General features: G+C 38.0%; 1 protein-coding gene across 1 annotated transcript in view; it reads left to right on the forward strand.

The window, feature by feature from the left end:
• Nucleotides 1-27,723, forward strand: part of LOC103026784 (thrombospondin type-1 domain-containing protein 7A) — a 285,301-nt gene that overhangs the window by 172,279 nt on the left and 85,299 nt on the right. Inside the window, exons 8-9 of the mRNA XM_049467814.1 lie at nucleotides 85-279; nucleotides 13,596-13,851. Of these exons, the coding sequence (XP_049323771.1) occupies nucleotides 85-279; nucleotides 13,596-13,851 (451 nt within the window). The remainder of the gene's footprint in view (nucleotides 1-84; nucleotides 280-13,595; nucleotides 13,852-27,723) is intronic.

Consider the following 27,723-nt stretch of genomic DNA (forward strand, 5'->3'; position numbering starts at 1 on the left):
GGAATCTACTATACTTATACTGAAAGTACTGTAAGTCCAGAGCTGCTGTCTGTTATGACTGAATATCTGCTGTGTTTTTTGCAGGTAAGGAGGTTGATAAGGAGCTGTGTGACGAGGCGTTGTTCCCGGCCGCTGTGCCCTGCGTGGTTCCCTGCCCCAAAGACTGTGTCCTCAGCCCCTGGACCCCCTGGTCCACCTGCTCCCAGACCTGCTCCAGCAAAACAGCCGAGGGCAAGCAGATGAGGACCAGAGCCATCCTGGCCTACAACGCTGGAGAGGGTGAGTTATAAACTGATGCTTCATTCTGTGCTGATGTTATATTTTTCCATCTACTGTATTTTTTGGACTAAAAGGTGCACCGGATTATAAGGCACAATAAATAAAACTGTAATTCTTAAAAAATCGAAATTCTTTCAATGTCAATCGAGCACTGGATGTTAATCTACACATATTTCTTTCCTAAAAACTGTTTATTTGGTTGAGTAAATCGCTTCCCCTTATTTACAGTAAGCTTAGATTTCCAAAATGTTGTATATGAATGAGTTTTCAGTGAAGTTTCTCCAGCACTAAGGCTGGGTGCAGCAGCATTAGCATTAGCCGCTAACCGCACTGAGGAAATCTGAAATCTGTGTTCCAGTAACCCAGGGCGCTATTAGCTAGTGGTTTGTTTCATGTAGCTTGTTTTAACACAGTAAACACGCAGACTACAGTCCGACATACTCACCTCTGAACGGTGAAAGAGCTAGCGCTTAGCACGGTTAGCGGCTAATGCTAATGCTAATGCTAGTAAACCCAGCCTTAGTGCTGGAGAAACTTCACTGAAAACTCACCCTTATAATGCTGTTGTACTTCAGCAAAATGGCTTTACTGTTCCTTAATACCTGACTGGGTGCAGCAGTATTAGCATTAGCCGCTAACCGCACTAAGGAAATCTGAGTGTTCCGGTAATTCAGGGAGCTATCAGCTAGCGGTTTGTCCCACGTAGCTTGTTTTAACACAGTAAACACGCAGACTACAATTCGACATACTCACCTCTGAACGTTAAAAGAGCTAGCGCTTAGCATGGTTAGCGGCTAATGCTAATGCTAATGCTAATGCTGGAGAACCCAGCCTTAGTGCTGGAGAAACTTCACTGAAAACTCACCCTTATAACTCTGTTGTACTTCAGAAAAATGGCTTTACTGCTCCTTAATACCTAACTGGTAAAATGCCTACATAAGGTAAAATTAGAGGATTTTAAGTGCGCCTTATAGTCAGAAAATAAAGTATACATTACTTTACTGTCACAGGAAGGGTTCTAATTTTTCTTTTAATAACTTAAATTTCTCATCCAATCACAGCAAACCAGACTCTTTGTGTTTGTCTTTGCAGTGACTTCGATGGTAGTGGCATGGATCACAGTTATGGAGGGTAAAAGTGTAATAAACTGCATTGTTTGTGGACAGACATGTGCCGATATTCAATAATCAAGTGCACTGTGTTTAAGGGTTTATTTTGTGTTGATACAGCAGTTTTAGTATGTTATTGCTTTGAGTACCTTGATCAAAACTGCATTGATTTTAGACTTGATGATAAAACACAGTGGATCAAAACCAGCAGATGACCTCTCTCTCCAAACCATCACTGATTGTAGAAACTTCACTCTAGACCTCGAACAGTTTGGACTGTATGTCTCTCCACTCTTCCTCCAGACTCTGATCCCTTGATTTACAAATGAAATGTAAAATTTACTGATGATCAGTGATGGTTTGGAGAGTCATGTCTGTCATCTGCTGGTGTTGATCCACTGTGTTTTATTATCAAGTCTAAAGTCAGTGCAGTTTTGTTTTCCCACAAAATCTTACAGCACTTCATGCTCCCCTCTGCTGACAACTTTTATTTTCTGTAATAATTATTGCTTGAAAGAATTGGACATTTTATTGCCTATTAATTGAGATTTTATTTCCTAATAAAAGATGTGAGATATTTATCATGTCATTGAATTTGTATATCGGCACATGACTGTTTGTAGATTAGTTATATAGATCTAGATTTAGTATTCTAGACCTCTCTATACCAGATCTTCCTCTAGACCGCTAGTTTTTTGCATTGATTCAAAAATGGGGATTTTAAAGTCCCATTCACTTTAAAAGTGAATTACATTTGAGTTTTGTTTTATCTTAAGGTCTTACAAGGGTTCCAAAGTTTCCTGAGCTCTATGGTATGATTACTTTCTTCTTTTAGTTTTTTTTCATAGACTTGTTTGCGTAGACTGTAGTCTACATGTGTAGGTCGTGTCCCAATGTGCACTTAATAGTAATACTAACTAGTTTTTAATAATGAAGGATAGTTAAATGTATAGAACTAGTTTCCCTATTGAAAGTAAGCATTATTATTCTATAGTGCACTAAAGTTTACTTGAAGCCACATTATTATTAATCAGTATATTTAAAGAGTGATAAAATGGAACAACTTTTTTATTTATTATATTTTAATTGTATAATAATAGTACAAACGTCTAACTTAAATTGTGCTAAGTGTTTTTAACTGTACTAAAATATAACTATTTTAAATATACTTAAGGAACATTTAAACATTTAAACTACTTCATGTATGTACCCCATGTTTGAATATGCTTACAGTAAAATTATAATACATTTAATGAGTATTACAACTGTATCACTATTTATTATACACCAGGTATATTAGAAATGTACTGAAATGAAAGAATTGATGTTAAATATATGTGATCTTTTTACATTACAGTACAAATATATATGTTTTTTGTCATGTCTTTTGTAAGTAGCACACTTCTAGTATACTTCGTTGGGTATAAAAATATTTTTTTTAAATATAGTGTACTACAATTTTTAATGTGTTACAAATTTACTTTAAATTTTATAAATGTAGTAATTTAATTTACTTTTTAAAAAGTTATACATTGATACATTGTACTTTAAGTGAACTTCTGTAACAACTTTTTTTTTCAACACACTTTGCTAAAAAAAAATTACAAAAGTATGTTTGGAAATAAGTATTTTAGAATTTATACTGAATTACATTAAACTAAAAGTGTACTTTATAGTAGTATATTTATATAAAAAAAAGACACTATATTGTACTTTTTAAAAATTACAATCAAAGTTTACTTTCAAATATTTGATGAAAACAAAATATTAATGTACTTTTCAGACATTTTAAATAAGTGTATAAATCTGTAGATGTTTTAAAATATGTTTTAAGTAAACTTTGTTATCAAAACTATACAAAAGTATAAACACGATGAACGACACCGTAATTATTCCCCACAAGGAATGGGAATTGGATCTGTCAAAACTCTCCGAATCAGATATTTGTAGGCAATGTTCACAAGAAGTGAAGGACACCTATTTTCATGCAATTTGGCTCTGCACACCAGTCAGAAAATTCTGGACAGAGGTGGTTGGATACCTTTCAGACTTAACAGACACTATTATACCACTTTTACCTTCTTTATGCTTACTCGGAGATGATATGGTTTTGGAACTGTCAGAAGTAAGCAAAAAGAAAAAAATCTCAATATTGGTCGCACTAACTATAGCTAAAAAAACAATCTTATTACATTGGAAGTCAAAACAAAACATTAGAAGAACACAGTGGTTAAATCTTTTAATAGACTACATATCATTAGAAAAGAGAATTGTTTCACTTACAAAACACAGTCAACAGCAGTTTAGTAGTATTTGGAGCCCCATTATGAAATCTATAATACTATAAGTGAGCTGATGCCACAGCTATCTAATTTAAATGTGGGCATAGTACTTTAAAAACCATAACCCCCCTATAAACAAATATCATTATTATTATTATATATATATATATATATATTTTTTTTTTTCTCCTTTTTTCCTTTTCCTCTTTCTTAATATATGTCCTCCCTTAAGAGTAATGCAATTTTGCAGAGTGAAATAAAGTATTAGACCTCCAATGAGGGGGGGGTGGTGGCGGGTAAAAAAAAAGAAAAAAAAATATATATATGTTTTAAGTACATATTTTTTTCCACCAGGGTGGTTTTTGATTGTGGTTATAAATGGACATACAAAAATGGCTAATATCAATACTTGACTACTTCCTGTTGGTCCAAAATGGGTTAGTAAATAAATATGTTGTGTACTTACCTTTTAAAAAAGCTGTAATAAGATAAGTACATTTTAAAGATGCACTAAAATTAAAAAGTTTGGCCTGAACTTAGACCACACTAAATGAATAACTTTTTTTTTGCCATTTCTTGTTTATTTTGCCTTTTTTTTTCATTGTTATGTAATTTGAATAGCCTAAATCTGTAATTTCCATGGCCGAGCAGCTTTATACAAACCTTACATCACCAACAGATACTACTGGCTTTGCACATATGCTGGAAAAATACTAAAGAAACATGGAAGCATGGAAGAAAGTAGTGGACAGCTCTTGCTTAGCATGGTGTGCTAGCTTGCTAGCTAACGTGCATCAACATGAGCAGTCTTGCACATGCTCTAACAGTGTAAACACTTGGGTCAAACATCAAAATGCCATCAATTATACTGTGCTATTCCAAAAAGTCAGATTATTTTCTTTGCAGAATATTTGGAGCATCCCCATAAAATACTATATACATTTAGGTAGTAGTGTGTAGTACGCAATTGAGACGCAGCCCTAGAGTGTTGAAGATAACAAACCTTTTTTATAGATGCGACAGTTTAGCCCTTTAGAAATCCTTTAAAAGCCCTCGTCTCAATCTGAAGAGAGAGTGCGATATTAGCATGCTGCAAACCAGACTGTGAGCGTTCCTCGTGTTAGATCATTTGCTTGAATGGGTTTGCTTTGAGGAACAATTTGCAGTGAAAATGCCCTTGTGGCTTGAATAAATCCCCCGCTCGCAAGACAAACATTACTTTTATCTTTATCGTGACTGTATGCTGTCGGCCTCTTCTGTTCAACATCGTCCGCCTCGCCTCGCCTCGCCCGCTAATGTCGGAGGCACGTATTAAGCGCAGCCGTTCATGCGGAAAGTCCTTTATGCATTATGGATGTCTTTCAGAGTGGATTTGAGTAAGTCAGCAGAGGACTGAAATTTATACTGCAAACACGAATTAAAAAAAAAAGTTAAAAAAAAAAACCTCGCTAGAGCTCAGAGCCCTCCGGGGTCGCTCCTAATACACCGCAGCATCATCGCACTGACTCTGGAACCTCGGGGACAAAACAGCTTTCTTTACTCCCTAAGTCTGGCTTAACACCACGATTTGGAGAGGCCTTACAACGTCAACCCAGGGCCGGGGGTATAAGCCGTCTAAAAAAAGAGTCCAAAAAAATGCTGCAGTTTTCCCCACACACACTTTTACCCACAGTAATGCCTGTCAGGACTAAAGTCTTGTAAGACTGTGTTCAGACTGCAGGCAAATCGAATTTGTTTCTTAATTCAGACCAGTTAAAATAAGTGATCAGTTGGAACATCACAAACATCACAAACACACAAAGCAATCCAGACTGTTCTCATACAGAGTTCCCCAATGGTGGAACAAACTACCTTCTACTACCAGATCAGGAGAATCTCTCGCTATCTTTAAGAAACTCCTGAAGACAGAGCTCTTCAAAGAGCACTTACTCTCCTAACACCTCTAACTAACTACCTTCTACTACCAGATCAGGAGAATCTCTCGCTATCTTTAAGAAACTCCTGAAGACAGAGCTCTACAAAGAGCACTTACTCTCTTAACACCTCTAACACACTAACTACTTCTAACCTCATTTCCTTCTTCCTCTCCTTCACTCCTCTATCCTATTATTCCCCTTTGTCCTCCTTTTATCCCTATCCAAAGATGTTTTACCTTTAAACTTATTTTACATTGTACTCAACTATTGTAAGTCGCTTTGGACAAAAGCGTCTGCCAAATGTAATGTAATGTAATGTAATGTAATGTAAAGTATCTGCAGGGATTGCTGTTGGGGGGTTGAGGTCGGCTTTAGTAACTAACCTTTGGTTTTTCTTGGTTGGTTGTTTGTTGTGTTGTAAGTAGGGGTGTGATGAGATCTCGTGGCACGAGATCTCGCAAGATAACGTGACGATATTTCTCGTCAAGCTTAAATCTGTCTCGCGGGAAAAAAAGTGTGGACTTTTTAAGCGGGATCTGGCAACACAGCAGGAGTGCAACTATGTACTGTTTGTGGTGTATGCAAACGTAATATCAGCGCCCCCGGGGGGAAGGGGGTGGAGGAGATACATTCTTTCATTACTAGCCCACCGCGCTCCACAAAAACCAGCAAGCTGATTGGCTGTTTCTGAGAAAAAAATATTTGGGTCTTTCATTTGGCGCCCTCTTTAGTGCAGCGCCCCTATTTACCCTATATACTGCATTTTGGCTCCAGTGGAAACAATAAACAGTAACAGAGTGACCAACAAGACACAAACCATATATAAATACTGTAAATAAATCCTACACGTGACTGTTTCATAGGCAGCTGTACTAATCCCTTAGCTCTGTATACTGTATTTAAAAACATGTTCTGCACTTCAAGCATAGTCTTAATATGACTGGTTGTGGTTATGCATAGTTAAATTACAAGAGATTTAGGAGAAAAAAACACAAACCATAGTCTTAATGTGACTGCTTGTGGTTATCACTTATTGTTTGCACTATATAAGACCTAGAAAAGTTTTATTTTTATTCTTATTTATATTTCATATAAAATCAATATGTGAGAGGAACCAGTCTGGTAAGTTTGCGTTATATGATTTTTGTCAATTAAAACTCTAGTTTTAAAGGCATTTTTCATTTTTGAGGTTTTCTTTAAAATTTTATTTTTAAATCTCGTCTCGTCTCGTTCTCGTGAACCCAGTATCGTGTCTCGTCTCGTCTCGTGATATTAGTGTCTCGTCACACCCCTAGTTGTAAGTGATGCAAAAGGTATGTTCAAACCAGAGTTGTGTGACTGGAGAATGTGGTCTGGATCTGATTAGAAAATATATATATATATTTCATGTGGTTTCTAGCTGTGCAGACTATAAAAAATCCAGGATACAATCAAGAAATGCATAAAAATCAGATTTCATGTGGAAAAAACAATCTGGATACAATCTTAAAATTCCAAAATTTAGATTTTATGTGGTTTATGGCTATCCATACCTTCAAAAATCTATATGTATACAATATAAAATGATAGAAAAACTGATTTTAAGTGTTTTTAGCTGTCCATACTATTAAAAATCCATCTGAATACAATCTAGAAATGCCAAAAATCAGATTTCATATGATGTCTGGTTTACCCATACTATCCAAAATCCATGTGAATGCAAACTAAAAGTGACAGTCTGATTTTAAGGTTTTTTAATGTTTTTTTTTTTTTTTTTTTTTTAGCTGTACATACAATCAAAAGTTAATCTGAAAACAACCTATTTGATTTCGTATGGTTTAAAAACAATCTGAATTCAATCTAGAAATGCCAAAAATCAGATTTCATGTGGTTTTTAGCTATTCATACTACCAAATAACCATCTGGACGCCATAAACACTAAAAGTTTGGTTTTCCAGACTATGAATAAAATCCATCTGGATGCAACATAGAAGTGGCAAATATCAGAGTTCATGCGATTTTAACTGTCCAGACTAATCAATCTGGATGTGGTTTCTGACAGGTCATACTATCAAATATCTACCTGGACGCAATCTAGAAATGCCAAAAAGTTGATTTCCTGTGTTTTTTAGCTGTCCATACTGTCAAAAATCCATCTGGATACAATCTAGAAATGCTGGAAAGCAGAACGCATATGGTTTCTGGATGTTCAGGCTATAAAAAATGCATCTGGATACAATCTAGAAATGCCAAAATCAGATTTCATGTGGTTCTTAGCCATCCAGACTATTAAAAAATCCATCTGGATGCAACCTAGACATGTCAAAAATTTGATTCTTCTGGTTTCTGGTTATCCAGACTATACAAATCAACCAGGATGTAATCTTTAATTGCCCAAAGTTGGATTTTGTGTGGTTTCTGACTGTCTATACTATATAAAATCCATCTGGATGCAATCTAGAAATGCTTAAATTTGATTTTCTGTGTTTTTTAGCTGTCCATACTGTCAAAAATCCATCTGGATACAATCTAGAAATGCTGAAAAGCAGAATGCATATGGTTTCTGGATGTTCAGGCTATAAAAAATGCACCTGGATGCAATTTATAAATGTTGGGTTAAAAAGTTGGATTTCATGTGTTTTTTAGCTGTCCAGAAAATACTAAATTATTCTGAATGCAGTTTAAAAGTTGGATTTCATGTGTTTTTTAGCTGTCCAGAAAATACTAAATTATTCTGAATGCAGTTTAAAAGTTGGATTTCATGTGTTTTTTAGCTGTCCAGAAAATACTAAATTATTCTGAATGCAGTTTAAAAGTTGGATTTCATGTGTTTTTTAGCTGTCCAGAAAATACTAAATTATTCTGAATGCTGTTTAAAAGTTGGATTGCATGTGCTTTGGCTGGTCAGACTATCAGAAATCAATCTGCATGTGATCTAGATATTTAAAAAATCTAATTTACATTGTCAGTATGAACATAGACTAGAAGACACATAGATGTGAATAACCAACCAACCCTATATGTCCAACTGTTTGTGGCAAAATGTGCTACTATAAGATGCACCAGTTGCAGACACCTATGTGTAAACATCTTGTTTAGTCCCTGTAGAGCAGTATTGCTATTAGAAAGGACTTTTTTGGCATAAATTGGGTTAGGATTAGGCGGTGTGGAGATCATCCGACATCCTGACCTTACTAATGCTGCTCTTGTTGGTGAATGCAATCAGATCCTCACAGCAATGCATCAAAAACTGATCTAGTAGAACATCTTCTCTGGGCAGTAGAAAATGTTAAATGTTCCAATAAGTCCAATAAAGGCAGGAAAACCTCTTTGGAACAGTATAGATCCATTGAGAAGAACATAAGAAATGAGGAAAAGCAGCTTTTGTAATATTAAATAAAGCTGGGCAGAGCTCTTGCATGGTGCAGCTCTCTAAGCTTTGGTCATATTGATGCTGAAGCCTCCTGTGGTCCAGAGCCAAAATAGCCTAAATGGCCTCGCGCTCTGTGAGTGGGTGGAACAGTAAGGTCTGTACAGCATGAAAGAGAAGCCTAAACCAGACCTGCAGACCTTTAAAACAGCTACTGTATATTTCAGACAGCTTCCTCTTACAGCATCCACAGTTAATCCTGTTGGATGTGGTTGGTCCTTCTTGGTGGTGTGCTGACATTACCCTGGATACCGTGGCTCTTGATGCATCACAAAGACTTGCTGTCTTGGTCACAGATGCTCCAGCAAGACGTGCACCAACAATTTGTCCTCTTTTGAACTTTGGTATGTCGCCCATAATGTTGTGTGCATTGCAATATTTTGAGTAAAACTGTGCTCTTACCCTGCTAATTGAACCTTCACACTCTGCTCTAACTGGTGTAATGTGCAATTAATGAAGATTGGGCACCAGGCTGCTCCAATTTAGCCATGAAACCTCCCACACTAAAATGACAGGTGTTTCAGTTTCATTGTCCCACCCCTGTAGTGGGATGCAAAAGCAGAGAATCTTTAATAACAAAATGCAGAACATGACTAATGCAGAAAAGTACTTTATCTTAGAGCAACATGTATTACATTACATTCAAGACAACATCATCTTGAGGAACACCCATGCATTTTTAACAAGACAATGCACAATCAACAAAGCCTGCATGCGGTCCTAATCTGTCCCTATTGGCGAATGTGTGCAGAACTTTCTAAGAAAAAATGATGAAATGATGCCTGAACCACTTTATCATTTGTTATCCTCAGTGCCCAAACGTCTTTTAAGTGTTATGAGACGGCATAGCATCATTATAAACGGCTAATGTTTTCTGTTCCACACCTTGTCTAGAATATCTCTTATTTGGCGTGCTGTTAACTCTTGGTCTTCCTTTCTTGAGAATGTCCTGATGAGTGCCAGTTTCATCATCATATCATTTTTGATGGTCTTTTTTGCGACTGCACTTAAAGATACTTTTAAAAGTTCTTGGAATTGACTTTCAGATTGACGGACCTTCATTTCTTAAAGTCATTTAAAGTCTTTATAGTAGTAATTCTTGCTTTTCATAATATGTATTAGAACATTACTCAAATAGTAACTCTACCTCTTCACAACTTTACAACTGATGCTCTCAAACACATTAATTCAGGTAATTAACTCTTGACCAGTTCAGCACAGCTGTTAACTAAAAGCTCAACATTCCATGTGACTCTACCTCATAAAGCTGACTTAGAAAATCCAGCCAAGATGTGCAAAACTGTTGTTTAAGCAAGAAGTTATACTTTGAATGATCTGAAATGTAAAACATTTTTTTACTCATAGTTTGAATGAATTTAGTATTACTCTACAATGCAGAACAATTGAAAATAATGAAAAAGCACTAAATTCAAGGTGTGTCCAAACATTTGTCCAAACACTTGACGGATTATATGCTTTGGGTTCACACTTCCCCAGCTTTTTCTAATTTGAGTTACACATATAACCATAAACTTAAATGGTTCTTAGATTGGTGTAGATGGTTGTTGTCAATTCTGTAGACTAGAACCGTTAGTATGATCTAATAAACAGAGGTTGGACAATGAAACTGAAACACCTGTAATTTTAGTGTGGGAGGTTTCATGGCTAAATTGGAGCAGCCTGGTGGCCAATCTTCATTAATTGTACATTGCACCAGTAAGAGCAGAGTGTGAAGGTTCAATTAGCAGGGTAGGAGCACAGTTTTACTCAAAATATTGCAATGCACACAACATTATGGGTGACATACCAGAGTTCAAAAGAGGACAAATTGTTGGTGCACGTCTTGCTGGCGCATCTGTGGCCAAGACATCAAGTCTTTGTGATGCATCAAGAGCCACGGTATCCAGAAGCACCAACCACATCCAACAGGATTAACTGTGGACGCTGTAAGAGGAAGCTGTCTGAAAGGGATGTTCGAGTGCTAACCCGGATTGTATCCAAAAACATAAAACTATGACTGAACCCAAATCACAGCAGAATTCAATGTGCACCTCAACTCTCCTGTTTCCACCAGAACTGTCCGTCACCACAATCAATTATTGTGTTCTAAAACCAGGTGTTTCAGTTTCATTGTCCAACCCCTGTAGAACCCAATATAGTTGTTGCTATTGTTTCCAGTCAGGAATAGTTTGGAATAATTAAGGGAACTGTATGGAGGAAGATCAAATAAAGCCAAATTTAGTCTGTTCTTCTTCTCGTTCTTCTTCTCGTTCTCTTCATCACGCTGAAGGACTTGTGTCTCAGCTATATGTGGGACACAATTACGGAACAGCTGTAAAATCTGCCTGTCTATTAAAGTGTTCTAATTTGGGGGAATGTTGCTCTTTTTCTCTGCAGTCGGAGTGTGTAATTTTTTTTTTTCTCCTGGCACCCCGCCGTGTCTCTCAAGGCTAAAACACAGTTCTGTCAGCGTCGTATTTTCTCGCCTGGCAACATGACTCGTGGGTGTGCTTCCTCCTCGTTACAGAGCTGGTTTCCTCTCCCGGACCGACAGGGTTTGATTCACGGGGCCCAGTGGGCCCCTCCATCACCCGGAGAGCGGGGGATGTCAGCAATTATTTAAGTGCGCTGAGGGACCCTCAGACTCACTCCGCCGCCTGCCTGTCGCTGCCAAGGAGCGAACGGCCTCGAGTGCTGCCGAGTGTTTCCTCTTCCTCCGTTTAGTGAGAGAAGAGTGGAGTAACCAGCGCTATCCACGTCTAGGAAAGAGCGCTTGACCTGACCATGACTACAGCTCTCTGACTGTACTATAATTCTGCTGAAATTAACACCGGTTAAACCATAGACTGTGTATAGCTGGACAGAGCATCGTCTCTCAAAAGTGAAGCCACCACAGGTCGGGCGCCCCCTGCTGCTCGGTTTCAGAAAGCTGTGTAACTCCACCCATCCCCATAGGGTTCAATGTTAAAACAGACAACTTCAAATCATGTTTTTTCCCAATATACTGTAATACTACCTCCATTATTTAAATGCAGCAGCTAGTGTAACCTCTGCTTATATTGTCAAATTTTTATATCCCCACAGAATTCGGTTTTAAAAACGTTATTCAGCTCTATTCAAAAAGGTGTGGTTATTGGTGTGTAAAAGGGCTGGGTTACAACTCTAGCCGGGGTGGGACCAATGACTGTATGGGCGGGACCATAGACTGTGTATAGCTCTGTGGAGGCAGCCCTCAGGGGCGGGGTTATTTAAATGAGTAGGCTGTCTCTCCACAGTCTTTCTCCCTCCTCTGGTCTCTACTGCGCTCTACAGACTCGGGTTTCAGGATCGCCAACATGGCAGAAGATTTTGGCTTCACTTTCATTGAATGAATGGTAACAGCGACATGGCATCCATCTTTTTTACAGTCTCTGGATTAAACCATAGGAAGTCTGTAAGCTATGGGATTCTTGAGGACAGTGGTTTTCAACCTGTGGGCTATGCCCCCCCCCCCCCCATTAAGTTAAACTTATAAATATATAAATAACTCACATATATAACTCTGCAAATGTAATGGGTGGGAGCAATCTATCCATCCATCTATCCATCCATCCAACTGGCATATTCCAACTGTGTGCCGATGAACTCATAGAACTCATTAAATAGAAGCAGTATGCAGCAGAAATATAGCTATTATAGCTGCTTTAGAAACAAAAGTATATAATCGAGAATTCACTCGTTCAAATCCCATTATTATGCAGCTTGCCATCAGCTGCCATAGCCCTGAGAGAGCATAATTGGGTGTGTAGATGGCGCTCTTTACCTTCATCCCTCCTAGGGTGATGTCGATCAGCACAAGGCATCTGTGAGCTGATGTATCAGCCTGCATACGGTTCTAATCTGTCCCTATTAGGGAATGTGTTCAGAACTTTCTAAGAAAAAAAAAAGATAAAATGATGCCTGAACCACTTTATCATTTGTTATCCTTAGTGCCCAAACGTCTTTTAAGTGTTGTGAGAAGGCATAGCATCATTATAAACGGCTAATGTTTTCTGTTCCACCCCTTTTTGGAATATCTCTACCTTTCCTGAGAATGTCCTGATGAGTTCCAGTTTCATCATCATGTTTTTTTTTCTTTTTTTTCTTTTTACGACTGCACTTGAGGATACTTTTAAAGTTCTTGGAATTGACTTTTAGATTGACTGACCTTCAATCCTCAAAGTCATTTCTTAAAGTCATGTATCAGAACCGAGTCGCTGCGCTTTCCTCTGAGCATCAGCAGCAGTTGGAAAAGAGGCGGAGTCTGACTTCACATGTGTCGGAGGAGGCATGTGCTAGTCTTCACCCTCCATGTGCTGAGGCATCAACAGTGATGAGGAGATATACAGCTGACAAGCAACTGATAAATTGGTGAACAATTAGAAAATTATACATTTGTTTTTTTTAGTGTTTTTGCTCATTTCTGTCCCAACTTTAGTGTTTGATCTGGATGTTAAAGACTAAACAAGGACAAACTGTGTAAAAAAATAGCATTTAAGAAGTTTATGGTTGTTCGCATCAGAGTATGGCCGCCATTTCTGATTTCTGTACATCTTATTCTGGTTTGTCCATAAACTTTCAGGAGGAGCCAACTGTCCAAACACGAGCGCCCTGCAGGAAACCAGGAACTGTAACGAACACGCCTGCATCGTCTACCACTGGCAGACCGGCCCCTGGGGGCCCTGTACCGAGGACACATCCGTCACCACACTCAACTCCACAGCCGCCAGCTCCAAACCTGCTCCCTCCGGATCAGAGAAGCCTTCCTGCGCCACGGGCATGCAGACCCGCAAGGTCATCTGCGTCAAAGTCAACGTGGGACAAGTCCCTCCAAAAAAGTACGTTCTCATCTTATAGCATATTGTTGTTAATGTTGCTAACAGTGAATGGAAGTTAGGAACCAGTAGTCCATTAGCATTGTGCTAATGAGAGCATGCTTACATAAGGTTACATAAGGTTAGCTACATTACCTTTGATGTTAGCATATTGAGCTAGGTGATCTACTAGGCATTTAAGATTAACTTTTAACTAATAATATTCATTCTTTATCTAATGAGATGGACCCACATAGACAAAATAACAATTATAAGTGATACAATTAAGTAATACAGATTTTGTGCCAAAAAGTAGTTCCACAGCAAGTGAACTAACTACAAAACGGCGTATGGTTTATTCAGGCTAACACCACCGACCTTAGCTTGAAATCAGAATTGGGAATATTGGGAGCATTTCTGCCTGTATCCTGGGTGGTGTTGGTCAGCAAGCCGGCAGGCTATAGCTCCATCTGCATAACTGTGGTTAAGTTAAGGTAGCTTGCTTTAGCTTAGCATTAGCTTAGCTTTTGCCTAGACTAGCTGGTTACCATTACAGCAATCACTTTGGACAGTGGATGAAGTAACTGATGGATTGACGAAGCAGCGCTGGTACCCAGCGCTGGTCATATATACCTCTTAATTTTTTTTTTTTTTTACATTTTGTCTCCTTACAACCACAGACTTTGCAGTGGATGATGTATGGGTTTAGGGGAGGGGCAGAAGTATTAGTGCCAATTAGACATAGCTTGGTATTGTGTCCCACTTCCCAATGATAATATATGAATAATGATATTTAGTATTGAAAAACAATTACAACTATACTACTGTAATAAATCTGTACCAATGCTTACTTCATCAGTAGTTACATTGTTATTACATGGTTGTTACTGTGTAACTACACAGTTATTATAGACACTTATGATAAAGTGGGACTGATATTTCTGATCAGTTGAGGCACACCTATTAAGGTGTCCTGGGGTATTTGGCACCAAGACATTAGTAGCAGAGCCTTTAAATCCTGTATTTTGTGAGGTGTGTTTTTCATGGATCACGTCAAGGAGCTTTACATTTAAGTCCTGCATAAGAAGTGTCTAATCGGAACAGCGGCAATTTACATACAGATTTGGGAAAAAAAAATAAGAGAGCACAAATGATGAGTTTCTTTGATTTTACCAAATTGAAAACCTCTGGAATATAATCAAGAGGAAGATGGATGAACACAAGCCATCAAACCAAACTGAACTGCTTGAAATTTTGCAGCAGGAGTAAAGCAGCATAAAGTTATCCAAAAGCAGTGTGTAAGACTGGTGGAGGAGAACATGATGCCAAGATGCATCAAAACTGTAATTAAAAACCAGGGTTATTCCACCAAATATTGATTTAAAAACTCTTAAAACTTTATGAATATGAACTTGTTTTCTTTGCATTATTTGAGGTCTAAAAGCTCTGTATCTTTTTGTTATTTCAGCCATTTCTCATTGTCTGTAAATAAATGCTCTAAATGACAGTATTTTTATTTGGAATTTGGGAGAAATGTTGTTTGTAATTTATAGAACAAAACAACAATGTTCATTTTACTCAAACATAAACCTATAAATAGCAAAATCAGAGACACAGATTCAGAAACTTGAGTGATATCTTCATTTCCTTCATCTTTCTAACAGTGTTATTATAAGTAAATAATTATTAATAGCTGACAAAACATCTCATATTTAACCTACACTATTAGAGTGAAGCATTCATCTTCAGATTATATTGTGAATGGCAATTATCGGGTCCAATCACTATGCGCTATTATGGATCTAGCAGAGCACTAATGATGGGCAATATTTGAGGCCATATTAATAATAGATGTGGGATTTCAAAAGGAAATGTTTGACATAACTTTCACTCACTTAATCCTTATAAATAATTCCACATTGATTACTCTTGTATTTTTCCTCAGCCTCAGAATGCACAAGAACTTTAATCTTTCATAAGAGTTTGCTGGTATTGATGCAGCCTGAGTTGCAACAGTACAGGGTTTTGATTTCTGAACTTGACATCTTTTTAGTTGCAAAGTCTGTAGATAAACCTTTAGAAACAGTCTAAGCCCAGATACCCTACAGAATAAAACTGCTTTTATAACTATATATATAAAACCTTCAGACCTCAGTTTAATCCATACCCAAAAAAGCATGTTTTAGACTTTTGCATCAATTGCAAGAAGCTGAGAGAGGCTATTGTCACCCGTTAAACAATAGAAGAAGAAAAAGAACTGTGTGGAGCTAAAATCTGTGCCAAAATCTTATCCCAGTTCATGTGAATGCGTCATGCAGCTGTATGGGTAAATAAGCTAATGCTTGCGGCTGCTGTATCTACTGTAACTGTAGATTAATCCATATTCATTAACAAAACGAAAAGGAATCCAAGGCGAATCTGTTACACTCATTCTGCTGCATAATTTACATTCAATTGCAGGGAGTCAAATTCTCCCAGAAAGTCAGAATTGGGCACAACACCTGGAACGGCAACTCACCGAACAGACATTATACAAACCTATTAGTGTAGTGTAGTTAGTAAGTATAGTGAGATGCAGTCCATGTAATTAATGTCACTAATGTTATAACTGGACAGGACTCTGACAGGCACAGATAAATTAAACAGACTTTTAGACTTTTAGACAAATTAAACTTTTTTTTAGATTAAAGGGTGATACAAAAACTAGTCAACACTGGTAAACAGCAGCAATGGAGATTAAACATACCAAAAGACAGAGATGCAAGTACAAGGGTCAAACATGGCAAGATGATAGCATAGGATCAGGATTGAAAAATACAAAAACATGGTCAAAACACGAGAGAGTAAACACAGGCAATACGAAAAATGCTTTGTTTGTGGGAAACCAACAAATACTAAGCAAGGAGTGAGTGGAGTAAGGAACTCTGTGTATGGTGGTAAACAGGTGAAATCAATATTCAGGTGATTGATTACTGAAGGTGCCGTGTGCAGTGTTTTGGTTGATCGTGAGTGGGAGTGATGTCAGTGTATGGTGCATTCTGGATATCGTAGTTTTGAGACTGGAGATTGCAGGTAGAACTGAGTGAGGGAGAGGCAGGGCCAGGCGTGACACTAAACTGCAGTGTAAAACCAAAACTAACTGGACTAAATGTGTTTAAATATTTTTTGCACTATAAGGCGCACCAGATAATAAGGTGCACTATCAATGAACATCTATTTTCTGGTCTATACATTAAGATCAATATGCAATACTAGTATAGAACAGGGGTGCGACCATGTTTTCCTTCTAATTCAGATAAGTTAAGTAAATAAAACTGTAAAAAAAAAAAAAACAGTTTATTTTAAAATCAACCGAGAGCTAAATATTAGACTACACAGATTTTCTTCTGAAAACTGCTTATTTGGGTTATTAAAGTGCTTCCATTTATTTACAGTAAGCTTAGATTTCCAGATTTTGTTCCACATAGAAAAAGTAAAAAAGCAAACACTTAGTGCTGTTAGCGGGTACTGCTAATTCTGAACGATAAAAAGAAGAGACCACTTAAAAAGGATGAGTTTCTTTGCAAATTGAAAATCTCTGCAATATAATCAAGAGCAAGATTGATGATCACAAGCCATCAAACAAAGCTAAACTGCTTGAATTTTTGCACCAGGAGTAAAGGCAAAAAGCTATCCAAAAGCAGTGTGTAAGACTGGTGAAGGAGATCATGCCAAGATGCATGAAAACTGTGATTAAAAACCAGTGTTATTCCACCAAATATTGATTTATGAATATGAACTTGTTTTCTTTGCATTATTTGGTGTCTGAAAGCCATTTTTCATTTTCTGTAAATAAATGCTCTAAAATTACAAAATTTTAATTTGGAATTTGGGAGAAATGTCTGTAATTTATAGAATGAAACAATGTTAATTTTACTCAAACATAAACCTATAAATAGCTAATATAAGGCAAAAAAATAGTCTAAGCATCTTTATAACAGTGTTATTGCTCCAGCAGTGCTAGCCGGGGTTAGCAGCAGACTACAGGTCGATAATATTCCATTTCAATTCAATTCAATTTTATTTATATAGCGCTTTTTACGACAAAGGTTGTCACAAAGCCGCTTTACAGGAAAAACAGGTCCACGCCTCTTATGAGCAGCACCACAGAGATGCCAATTTTATGGTGACACAGTGGCAAGGAAAAACTCCCTTTAAGAGGAAGAAACCTTGGAAGGAACCAAGACTCAGTCCGAGGAACCCATCCTACTCGGGTTGACCCGCTCAGTACAAATAAACAACAAACAACAAACAAATAACAGAACAAAACAGTACAGAGAATTAATGTGAACTATGGCTAATATAACAGGTACTAATTTATGAATATAAGAATGTGATGGGCACACTATAGAGCTATGGCTAATACAGAAACAGATACTGAGTGTGTTAATGGTAATCAGTGCAGGGTTGCAGAGCCGGAGAACAACACAGCGGGCAGTGGAGAGCCAGGCTGGGAACATCAGGAACAGGGCATCTCCATACATGTAAAAGAGATAGATAGAGAAAACAGAAAGGAAAGGAAGAGAAAAAAGCAGAAGTTAGAAGGGTTGTGAAATAATTCTGATGAGTAGAAGGACAGGGCTGATTCCTGAAAGCTGGAACCACAGACGGACACATCCAGGAAGACCGGCCGGCCAGGCGTCTCAGCACATGTGAGAAAGACAGAGAGAGAGAACAGAGAGGGGAGGGAAGAAAAAGGGGTTAGAATGGTTTTATAAAACTCTGCTGGAGTGGGATGGGCACTGGTAGCAGCAGCTCAGGACATGGGGAGAGAAAGAGAAAGCAGATGATTAGGACAGGGTTTATATTTGCTGGATAAGCTGTAAGAGGAAGAAAATTGTAATGAGACATTACTCAAAAGCTTGAGCAAATAGAAATGTTTTGAGTCTAGATTTAAAGATTGAGAGTGTGTCTGAGTCCCGTATATTAATAGGGAGGCTATTCCAAAGTTGGGGAGCTTTATAAAAGAACGCTCTTCCTCCTGCATAGTTTTTTCTAATACGCGGGACTAATAACAGGCCAGCGTCTTGGGAGCGGAGGGAACGCGGCGGATTGTAAGGAGTAAGGAGTTCCTGTAGATAATGCGGGGCCAGACCATTGAGGGATTTATACGTCAGGAGAAGTATTTTATAATCTATACGAAATCTAACAGGTAGCCAGTGTAGGGATGAAAGAATAGGTGTAATGTGATCGAACTTTCTAGCTCTGGTAAGCACTCTTGCGGCTGCATTCTGAACTAGCTGGAGTTTATGGAGTAATTTATGTGGACTTCCAGCCAACAACGCGTTGCAGTAGTCCAGCCTGGAGGTTATGAATGCATGTACCAGCTTCTCAGCATCTTCCAGAGAGAGTATACTGCGGATTTTAGCTATATTTCTTAAGTGGAAGAATGCAATTTTGACTATGCTACATATGTGAGCATCAAACGAAAGAATTGGGTCAAAGATGACCCCAAGGTTTCTCACAGTTTTACCAGGTATAATTAAGTGACCGTCTATGTCTACAGTATTAACATTTATGTTTTTATCAATATTAGGACCTAATAGAAGGACCTCAGTTTTATCAGAATTAAGTAAGAGAAAGTTGTGTGTCATCCAATTTTAATGTCTTTAATACAGTCTGTTATTTGATTTATACAGAGCTCCTCGTTGGGTTTAGCAGATATGTAAAGTTGCGTATCATCAGCATAGCAGTGAAAGTTAATACCATGCCTACGGATAATTTTACCCAGTGGTAGCATATAAAGAGTAAAGAGTAATGGACCCAGTATTGATCCTTGAGGGACACCATATTTTACTCTAGACTGATAAGAGCATTCGTTATTTAAGTAAACACACTGGAATCGATCTCTCAGATAAGATCTGAACCAGGTGAGGGCTGATCCTTTAATTCCTATAAGATTTTCTAACCTATCAAGTAGAATAGCGTGATCTATGGTGTCAAAGGCAGCACTTAGATCTAGCAGTACAAGGATGGCATTACTGCCCCTATCAAGAGCTGAAAGTAAATAATTAGTTACTCTAAGTAGAGTTGTTTCAGTACTATGGTTTTGTCTAAATCCAGATTGAAAAACCTCATGCATACTATTACTTTGTAGATACAAGCGCAGCTGGTTAAACACAATTTTTTCTAGGATTTTGGCTATAAAGGAAAGATTAGAAATTGGTCTATAATTAGCAAGCTCGCGGGGGTCCAGATTTGGCTTTTTGATAATGGGCTTAATGACCGCCAACTTAAGAGAATTGGGTACGTAGCCCATGCTAAGGGATGAATTTACTATTTCTAGTAATGATTTTCCCACCTTTGGCAGTGTCTGTTTCAATAATTGTGTGGGTACTGGATCTAATATACATGATGTTGATTTTGATGAGTTAATTACACTAAGTAAATCTTTTTCTGTAACCGGGCTGAAACACTCTAGGTGTGTCTCAGAGCTGGAGCAGCATTCATCGATATCTATAAGTAAATTTTGGGGGTGATACTGAATTTTTTGTCTAATGCTATTAATTTTATCATCAAAGAACTTCATGAAATCATTACTATTAATGTCGACAGGGATAACGGAGCTAGTTTGTTTTTGACTGCCGGTGAGTTTAGCCACAGTAGTGAAAAGGAATCTAGGATTGTCTCTATTTTTCATTTTACAATAACTGATTTTGGTGCTAGCGATCTTATATTTAATAGCCCTAGTTTCATACGGACGCTGCTGGTACTCTGAGAGACGGATGCTGTTGTTTTAATTTTAATAAGATTATTAAAACAGATTTTCTGAGTTTTTCGGTTTCGAGCGACACGGGGGACAGACACAGTCTCAATCCTACAAGGTAAAAATGCACTTGTATCTGAAAAAGGCACATAATTAAAACTCACAGCCTTATGCACAGGAAAGTGGCAAGATAACTCATTAGAACAATGTATATTACTAAACTGCCCATTACTTAGACCACTAACCTGGCCGGTATGACTGGTTAGAGCCAGTCAGTCCCGGCGTAGCACCGCCTCAATGTTACCAGAGAGGACGGTGGATCCCAGGCGGCTGGGGTGAAGCCCGTCTTGGTGGAAGAGGGCTGGACGTTCCCGAAAACTCTCCCAGTTGTCCACGTACTCACCTCTAATACTCACCTCTAAATGGCGAAAGAGCTAGCACTTAATGCAGTTAGCAAGTAATGCTAATGCTGCTCCAGCAGCGCTAACCTGGGTTGGCAGCAGGTTACAGGCTGATAACATTCACCTCTCAACAGCAAAAGAGCTAGCACTTAGCACTGTTAGAAGGTAATGCTAATGCTGCTCTAACAGTGCTAGCCGGGGTTAGAAGCACACTAGAGGCCAATAATATTTACTTCTGAACACTTCTGAAAGAGTTAGTACTTAGTACTGTCAGTGGCTAATGATAATGCTGCTCCAGCAGTGCTAGCCGAGATTAGCAGCAGGATACAGGCTGATAAGATTCACCTCTGAACAGCAAAAAAGCAAGTGCTTAGCACAGTTAGCAGGTAATTCTAACGCTGCTCCAGCAGCAGGCTACAGTCTGATATGCTCACCTTCTGAACAGCGAAAAAAGCTAGTGCTAATGCTAATGTGCTAATGCTTGGCTAGTGCAGTGCTAGCCAAGGTTAGCAGCAGGATACAGTCCGATATACTGATCTCCGAATAGTGAAAATTCTAGCGCTTAGCGTAGTTAAGGATTTTGGGGTAATTTAAAGGATTTTAAGCGCCCCTTATAGGGCAAAATGTACAGTATACAACATAACAATGTAAAAGAAAAATCTTGGTTTGGACTCTAGCAATTTTTATATGATATTGCATGGTTATATTTGCATTTATCAACTAAAATATGTAGAATATTGTCTGAGATGATGGTAATGAGGCAGTAATACAGTATGCATGCTACATTTCCTCCACTTGGCGGCACTTTGATAACTCTTTGAAGGCTGATTACTTCATTAGCAGGGCAAAGAACTCATGGAAATGCTCCACCCTGATTTCAACTTCTAGAGCTGGTAAAGAGTCACACACTGAGCTAATGAGTTGCTTCATATTAAAGTGTGTGTGTGTGTGTGTGTGTGTATGAATGAGTGACACGCATAGATTGCTTCAGGGAGTTGACAGCCTGCGCTCAAAGCCTATCTCTCCACTCCAGGAAAAACTAGGCTAGAGAAAGCTGAATAAACATGGAGCCCCAAACAGGCTAATTAGTCCAGTCATTTTCCATTGATGATAATGGCCGTAATTAAGCGCGTTTGGTTCTTTAATGCAGTTTAATCGCTACAAGATGAGAGAAATCTTCATGCTCGACACAACAGAGTGTCTAAGCTACAAACCAGTCTCGTTGGTCTCATTAGGAATTAGATAAGTATGCGTTTTAGCCCCTCCCACTCTCCCAATTACAACATAATAAGCTCAAAAAATCTAATTTTGTCAATTTACCCTCTAAATATAGTCAGTCAGACAATGTTTCCACAATGCTCCACTTGTACCATATTTTTCACACATCTGCCAACAGAGGTTGAGTATCACAGTATCATGATATAGTATGTAGTAATGTTGAAATCAATGGCATTCTTTGCAGTGTTTTCTATCATTGCATCCATCCATCTCTCTGATTTGTTGTTCCTAACCTCGCGAGAACTGCCAACTGCCGCAGCCATGAATGTTTTTTTTTTTTTTTTTAAATGCAACACCTGTAGAAATTTACAGGAAAATGCTAATACAGGAGCACGGCAGGAAACAGGGGTAAATATGGTAGTTTCTTGGACAAAACCGAAGATTTCACAGGTATGGGTGGTTCTAATGTTGTGGCTAATTAGCTTTGACCTTTTGAGAACAGAAATATACTAATTATATACTAATAATATTAATAATATAATTTTTTCTGAATCATCACCTCAATTTTTAGCGATAGCCACTTAGCATCACCTCAAAAGTCCAAATCCAGCTGCCGCTCCATTCAGAGCTTTCTGGAATATTCCCCCACCAGCCTGATTCTGCTGGACGTGTGGAGCAGCTGAGGGCTGGCTGGAGTTGAGCCGGGGCTCGGTGAGGATCTGGGCCGCTGGCCACGCGCTGTCACTCATGCTGTCACTCACGCTGTCACTCACGCTGCCACTCACGCTGTCACTCACAGGCAGAAATCACAAAGCAGACAGGCTGCGGTGTCAGAACCTCCGGGCCCGGGCCTTTGATGTTCTACACAGAAAGTGACGACCGCTCCAATCCCACATTCACTTCACGCTGTGCCACGCTTAACAGTGTGAACCGATTTCACCACAGACAGCCTTCCGACTGAAGACTTCTCTCTTAACCCCTTCACTGCTGATCTAACCTCCTCTGAACTTAAATTAACAGGACTGTGCCTTTTCTACTGACCGGTAACAAAAAGGCACCAATCCACAGTTAATCCTGTTGGATGTGGTTGGTTCTTTTTGGTGGTATGCTGACATTACCCTGGATACCGTGGCTCTTGATGCATCACAAAGACTTGCTGTCTTGGTCACAGATGCTCCAGCAAGACGTGCACCAACAATTTGTCCTCTTTTGAACTCTGGTATGTCACCCGTAATGTTGTGAGCATTGCAATATTTAGAGCAGAACTGTGCTCTTACCCTGCTAATAGAACCTTCACACTAAAATGACAGGTGTTTCAGTTTCATTGTCCAACCCCTATATATATAATTATTATTAGTGACATTTTTGCCACATGTTAACTCCACCATCTAGTAGAGGTGTTCATTTCGGAGACTGGGTCTTTAAACAGAAAAAAAAACTGTAATTAGTAATAGTATTTCAAAGTACTATTAGCATGTAATAACATTGTAATTATGAAAAATATTGCTTTTAGTGATACAGAAACATTGTAATAACATTAGTAATATAGAATGAAATAGCACAATTGTAAAAACATCCAGTAATACGTTATGTAATGATACATTTGTAATAAAAATGTACTAACACCATAGTAGCAGCAGAATAATAACAAAATATTATTAAGATTGTAATTACACAACTGTAATAATAATAACAGTTTAGTTTTTGTTGTACTGTTTCCTTGAGAAAATCTTTATAAATTTTTTTATTTGAAATATTTACATATACAATTGCTTTTACCTTGATGTTAAAGAGTTACCAAAGTGCCAGTGGTTAAAAACAGAAACTCTAATAGTAATAGCATTGTAAAAAAACACAGTAGTAGGATCATGTAATAACATTGTAATAATGCAATAATAATACCAGAGTAATAGCATTGTAAATACTTAGTAATAATAGATTAGTATTAACATTAATAGTGATGTAATAAAAATGTCAAAAACATTGCAATAACGTAAACAATATTGTAATGTAACAGCACAATTGTAATAACACCATAGTAGCAACAGGATAGTAACAAAGTAGTAGTAAGATTGTAATTACACAAATGTAATAACATGATAGTAACAGTTTATTAGTTGTAGGAGTAGCATTTCCTTCAGGAAATCTTTATTAAGATTTGATTTAAAATACATAAATATGCGATTGCATTTACTTTAATGTTAAAGGGTTAACATAACGCCAGTGGTTAAACTGTGTGTTTTTTTTTTAGCTGTGCTAATGACACTGTGAGTTTAATGAGACGCTTCTCTTCATACCACCAATTACGACATTAAACTCCTAATAGAAGAGTAATGACAGCTGGGAGGAGGCGAGGAAACTGTATTTAAATTTTTTTGGCATTTCTGCTGGATAGAACGCGTGAACTGCTCTTAATGACGCTGCTGGAACTGTTCCAGACCCTGCAGAGGGTTTGCAGAGTTAGAATTCAATATAATTTAAATCATTTATTTTTGGGGATGGCATTAGCATCAGTCACATGGAAAGTAGACGTGGGAATGATTAGCTGTGAGCCCCTCAGTGTTTAAACATATAATGTGCTTCATATTCCAGCAGACAGTAAGTACTCTCTCTGTATACTGTGTGTTTGATTGATGCTAATTAAAACGCTGCAGTGCTTGTTCTTGAATTTATTCGGATATTCAGAGCATAATGTGTTGCATTTTTAGATATTTAAGCTGCTTCATGTTGCCAGATAGTTTTTTTTTTTTAAGTGATTTCTTTATTTTACAATTCTGTCAGTAATCAGGCCTGGGTGTGTGTAGAGAAATTGAACTAAATTTTCTAAAAAAAAAAAAAAAATAGGCCTTTTATGAGTGACATTATCAGCTGGTAATGCACTGTAACCGAAGGTCTCCATGTATTACTCTGCCACATGCAGGGAACTTAGCAATGATGCAGCGCTTACAAGCCAAATTGTGCAGCTACAAACAGAGCAGCAATGAAACTATTTTAACTGGCGGAGTTTATAACCCAGCAGATCATATTTTCTCATCCTCTTTAACTCAAAATATTTCAATAAACAGAACTGTGGTATAATCGCAATCACATGAGGTTTGTGCTATAATGTCTAATATTTGCACTGCTGGAGCACAGCGTTGCCAATATTACACGTTATAGCATGAACCTTGAGTGTATTATTGCGATTATACCACAGTTCCGTTATCACTGTTTTTTCAAAGATTTTGAGTTAAGGAGGACGAGGAAATATGTTCTATTTGGTTATAAAAACTCTGCAAGTTAAAATAGTTCCATAGCTGCTCTGTTTATAGCTGCACAATTTGGCTTGTAAGCGCTGCATCATTGCTAAGTTCCCTGCATGTGGCAGAGTAATACATGGAGACCTTCAGTTACAGTGCATTACCAGCTGATAATGTCACTCATAAAAGACCTCTCAGACAATCGTATTGCATGGTCAGAACTAACTGTGGAATAATTAAGCAATAATATATGAGAAGGAGTGCTATATTGTGTAATATTGGCACTGCTGTGCTGCGGTCATCTGCACAGCAGTTCTATTCTTGCTTGTTATTAAAAGATTTTGAGTTAAAAATGGAATGAATGGATAGAAAAAAAATACAATATGTTTGTTTGTCAATCCTCCGCCAGTTAAAATAGTTCCATTTGCTGGCCCACTGCTAAAACATGACACTATAACAGTCGAGGAACATCATTTCCCATGGTAAGTATACACAAATTCAACTACTAATAAATGATATTTATTAAAAGTAAAGCACAGAAACAAATAATATTGGATTCATTAAAAGTACGATAAAACTAACGCTGATATTAATGAAATGCCATCAGCGCTACTAAAATGAGCAGGTCACTCCTAACATACACAAAACATAAATTTATTTGTCAAATACCCTTGATCAACACCAAAAACAAACTTCGAGATGCCCCATCAGAGTTTTTTTTTTTTTTTTAGAGTTTTTTAGTCCGCTTAGCCTCAGCCTTGACTGTCAGTCCAACAAGGGCCAACTTATTAGGACTCCCCCTATCACTGGTGATGCCCCAACACACAAGGAGGGTGAAGACTAGCACATGCCTCCTCCCATACATGTAAAGCCAGCCATAGTCTCTTTTCTTGGTTTGTTTTAGCTGGCTATTTATCTTTTCCTTATTTACATTTTACTTGTGTAAATGTGCCATTTGTTTTATCATATCATCATATCCTCATCGTATGATTCCTACCTTTATACTTTTATCTTATTTTGTTCTATATCTTATTTTATAATATCTTTTTTTTTTGTTCTTGGACAGTCCCTTCTCTATGTTTTTGGTCGGCTACGTTGTAAATGAGTGCCACCTGTCCAGCCCTCATACTCTCACACTCTCTTGTTCGATGGGATGCAGTGCTTCATGGGATTTGTATCTCCTGCCACAGATTTATCCCATTTACTGATATTAAAAATAAATCGCTGCATGCTGACTGTAGCTGACCGTGACCAGTTCCCTCGCCACCATAACACTAATGAAGGGTCCGGCCGGGCGGCGGCGGGCTGAGCCGCACTGCGCTAAATGCTGACCCCGATCAACCGCTGAGCCGTCTCCAATTGGATGAAGGCACGGAACAGCTGCGGCAGACAAAGCCCGGTTACGTCCAAAGATCAGATTACTGTCCGGCCCCTCGGCCGAGGCCTCTTTTTTTGCCCTGGTTCATCTTTATCCAGTGGGGATCGGCAGCGCCAGAGCGGTGCTTAACATACAGCTGCGGATTAAAGCTGACCCCACCGTTCATAAACCTCGCCCGGCCATAACGCTGATAAAAGCGGATTATTGCTCAGTGATAGAATCAATAGAACACAACGCTGAGAGAAGTGGTTTGTTTTAAAACCCTTATCTGCCTCCAGGCGAGAAAACGCACCCTAAAGTCATGAGAGAATTCTTTATTTTATTTTTTTCTGTGAGAAAAATGAGATATATCCTGTCCTCTTTCATTTCATTGAGTTCAGGTGTTTACAGTGTTCACAGCGAATGAAAAACAAACATTATCACTGAATCAAACCTGCAAGACCTTGAGGCGCCGCTTTATCTAAGAGCTCGTTCACACCTTGCGTTAATAGAAAATTCCACTCTTTAAAAAAAATAATAATAATTTCTGCATATTTAAGTTTTAAATATGTTAATCAGGTCTTTCTGACTAGTCTGGTATAAAAACTTTCTCTTCTAGAGAAGCTTCAAAAAAGCTCGTTGAGAGTAATAGAGAGAATGTGGCACTCTCTACAGCCTCAATTGACTATAATGACTACAATTCAAATGATTCACCTCCCTCTGGTCTTCTACAGGACAATTCATGGACAGTTTTGTCAATCATGTTTGGCATCACCTGAATTTTAAGTCAATTCACCTGTTTGTAATCATGTTCTGTGTTTATAAACAGACAAAATTCTGTTTCTTACAGTGCTTTGCAAAGTTACATACCGAGTGTTCACACACACAAGGACACACTGTAGTGCACAAAACCAACTTTTAATTAACCAATAAACA

The sequence above is a fragment of the Astyanax mexicanus genome, chromosome 1 (assembly GCF_023375975.1).
Source record: "Astyanax mexicanus isolate ESR-SI-001 chromosome 1, AstMex3_surface, whole genome shotgun sequence".
Taxonomy (NCBI): domain Eukaryota; kingdom Metazoa; phylum Chordata; class Actinopteri; order Characiformes; family Acestrorhamphidae; genus Astyanax; species Astyanax mexicanus.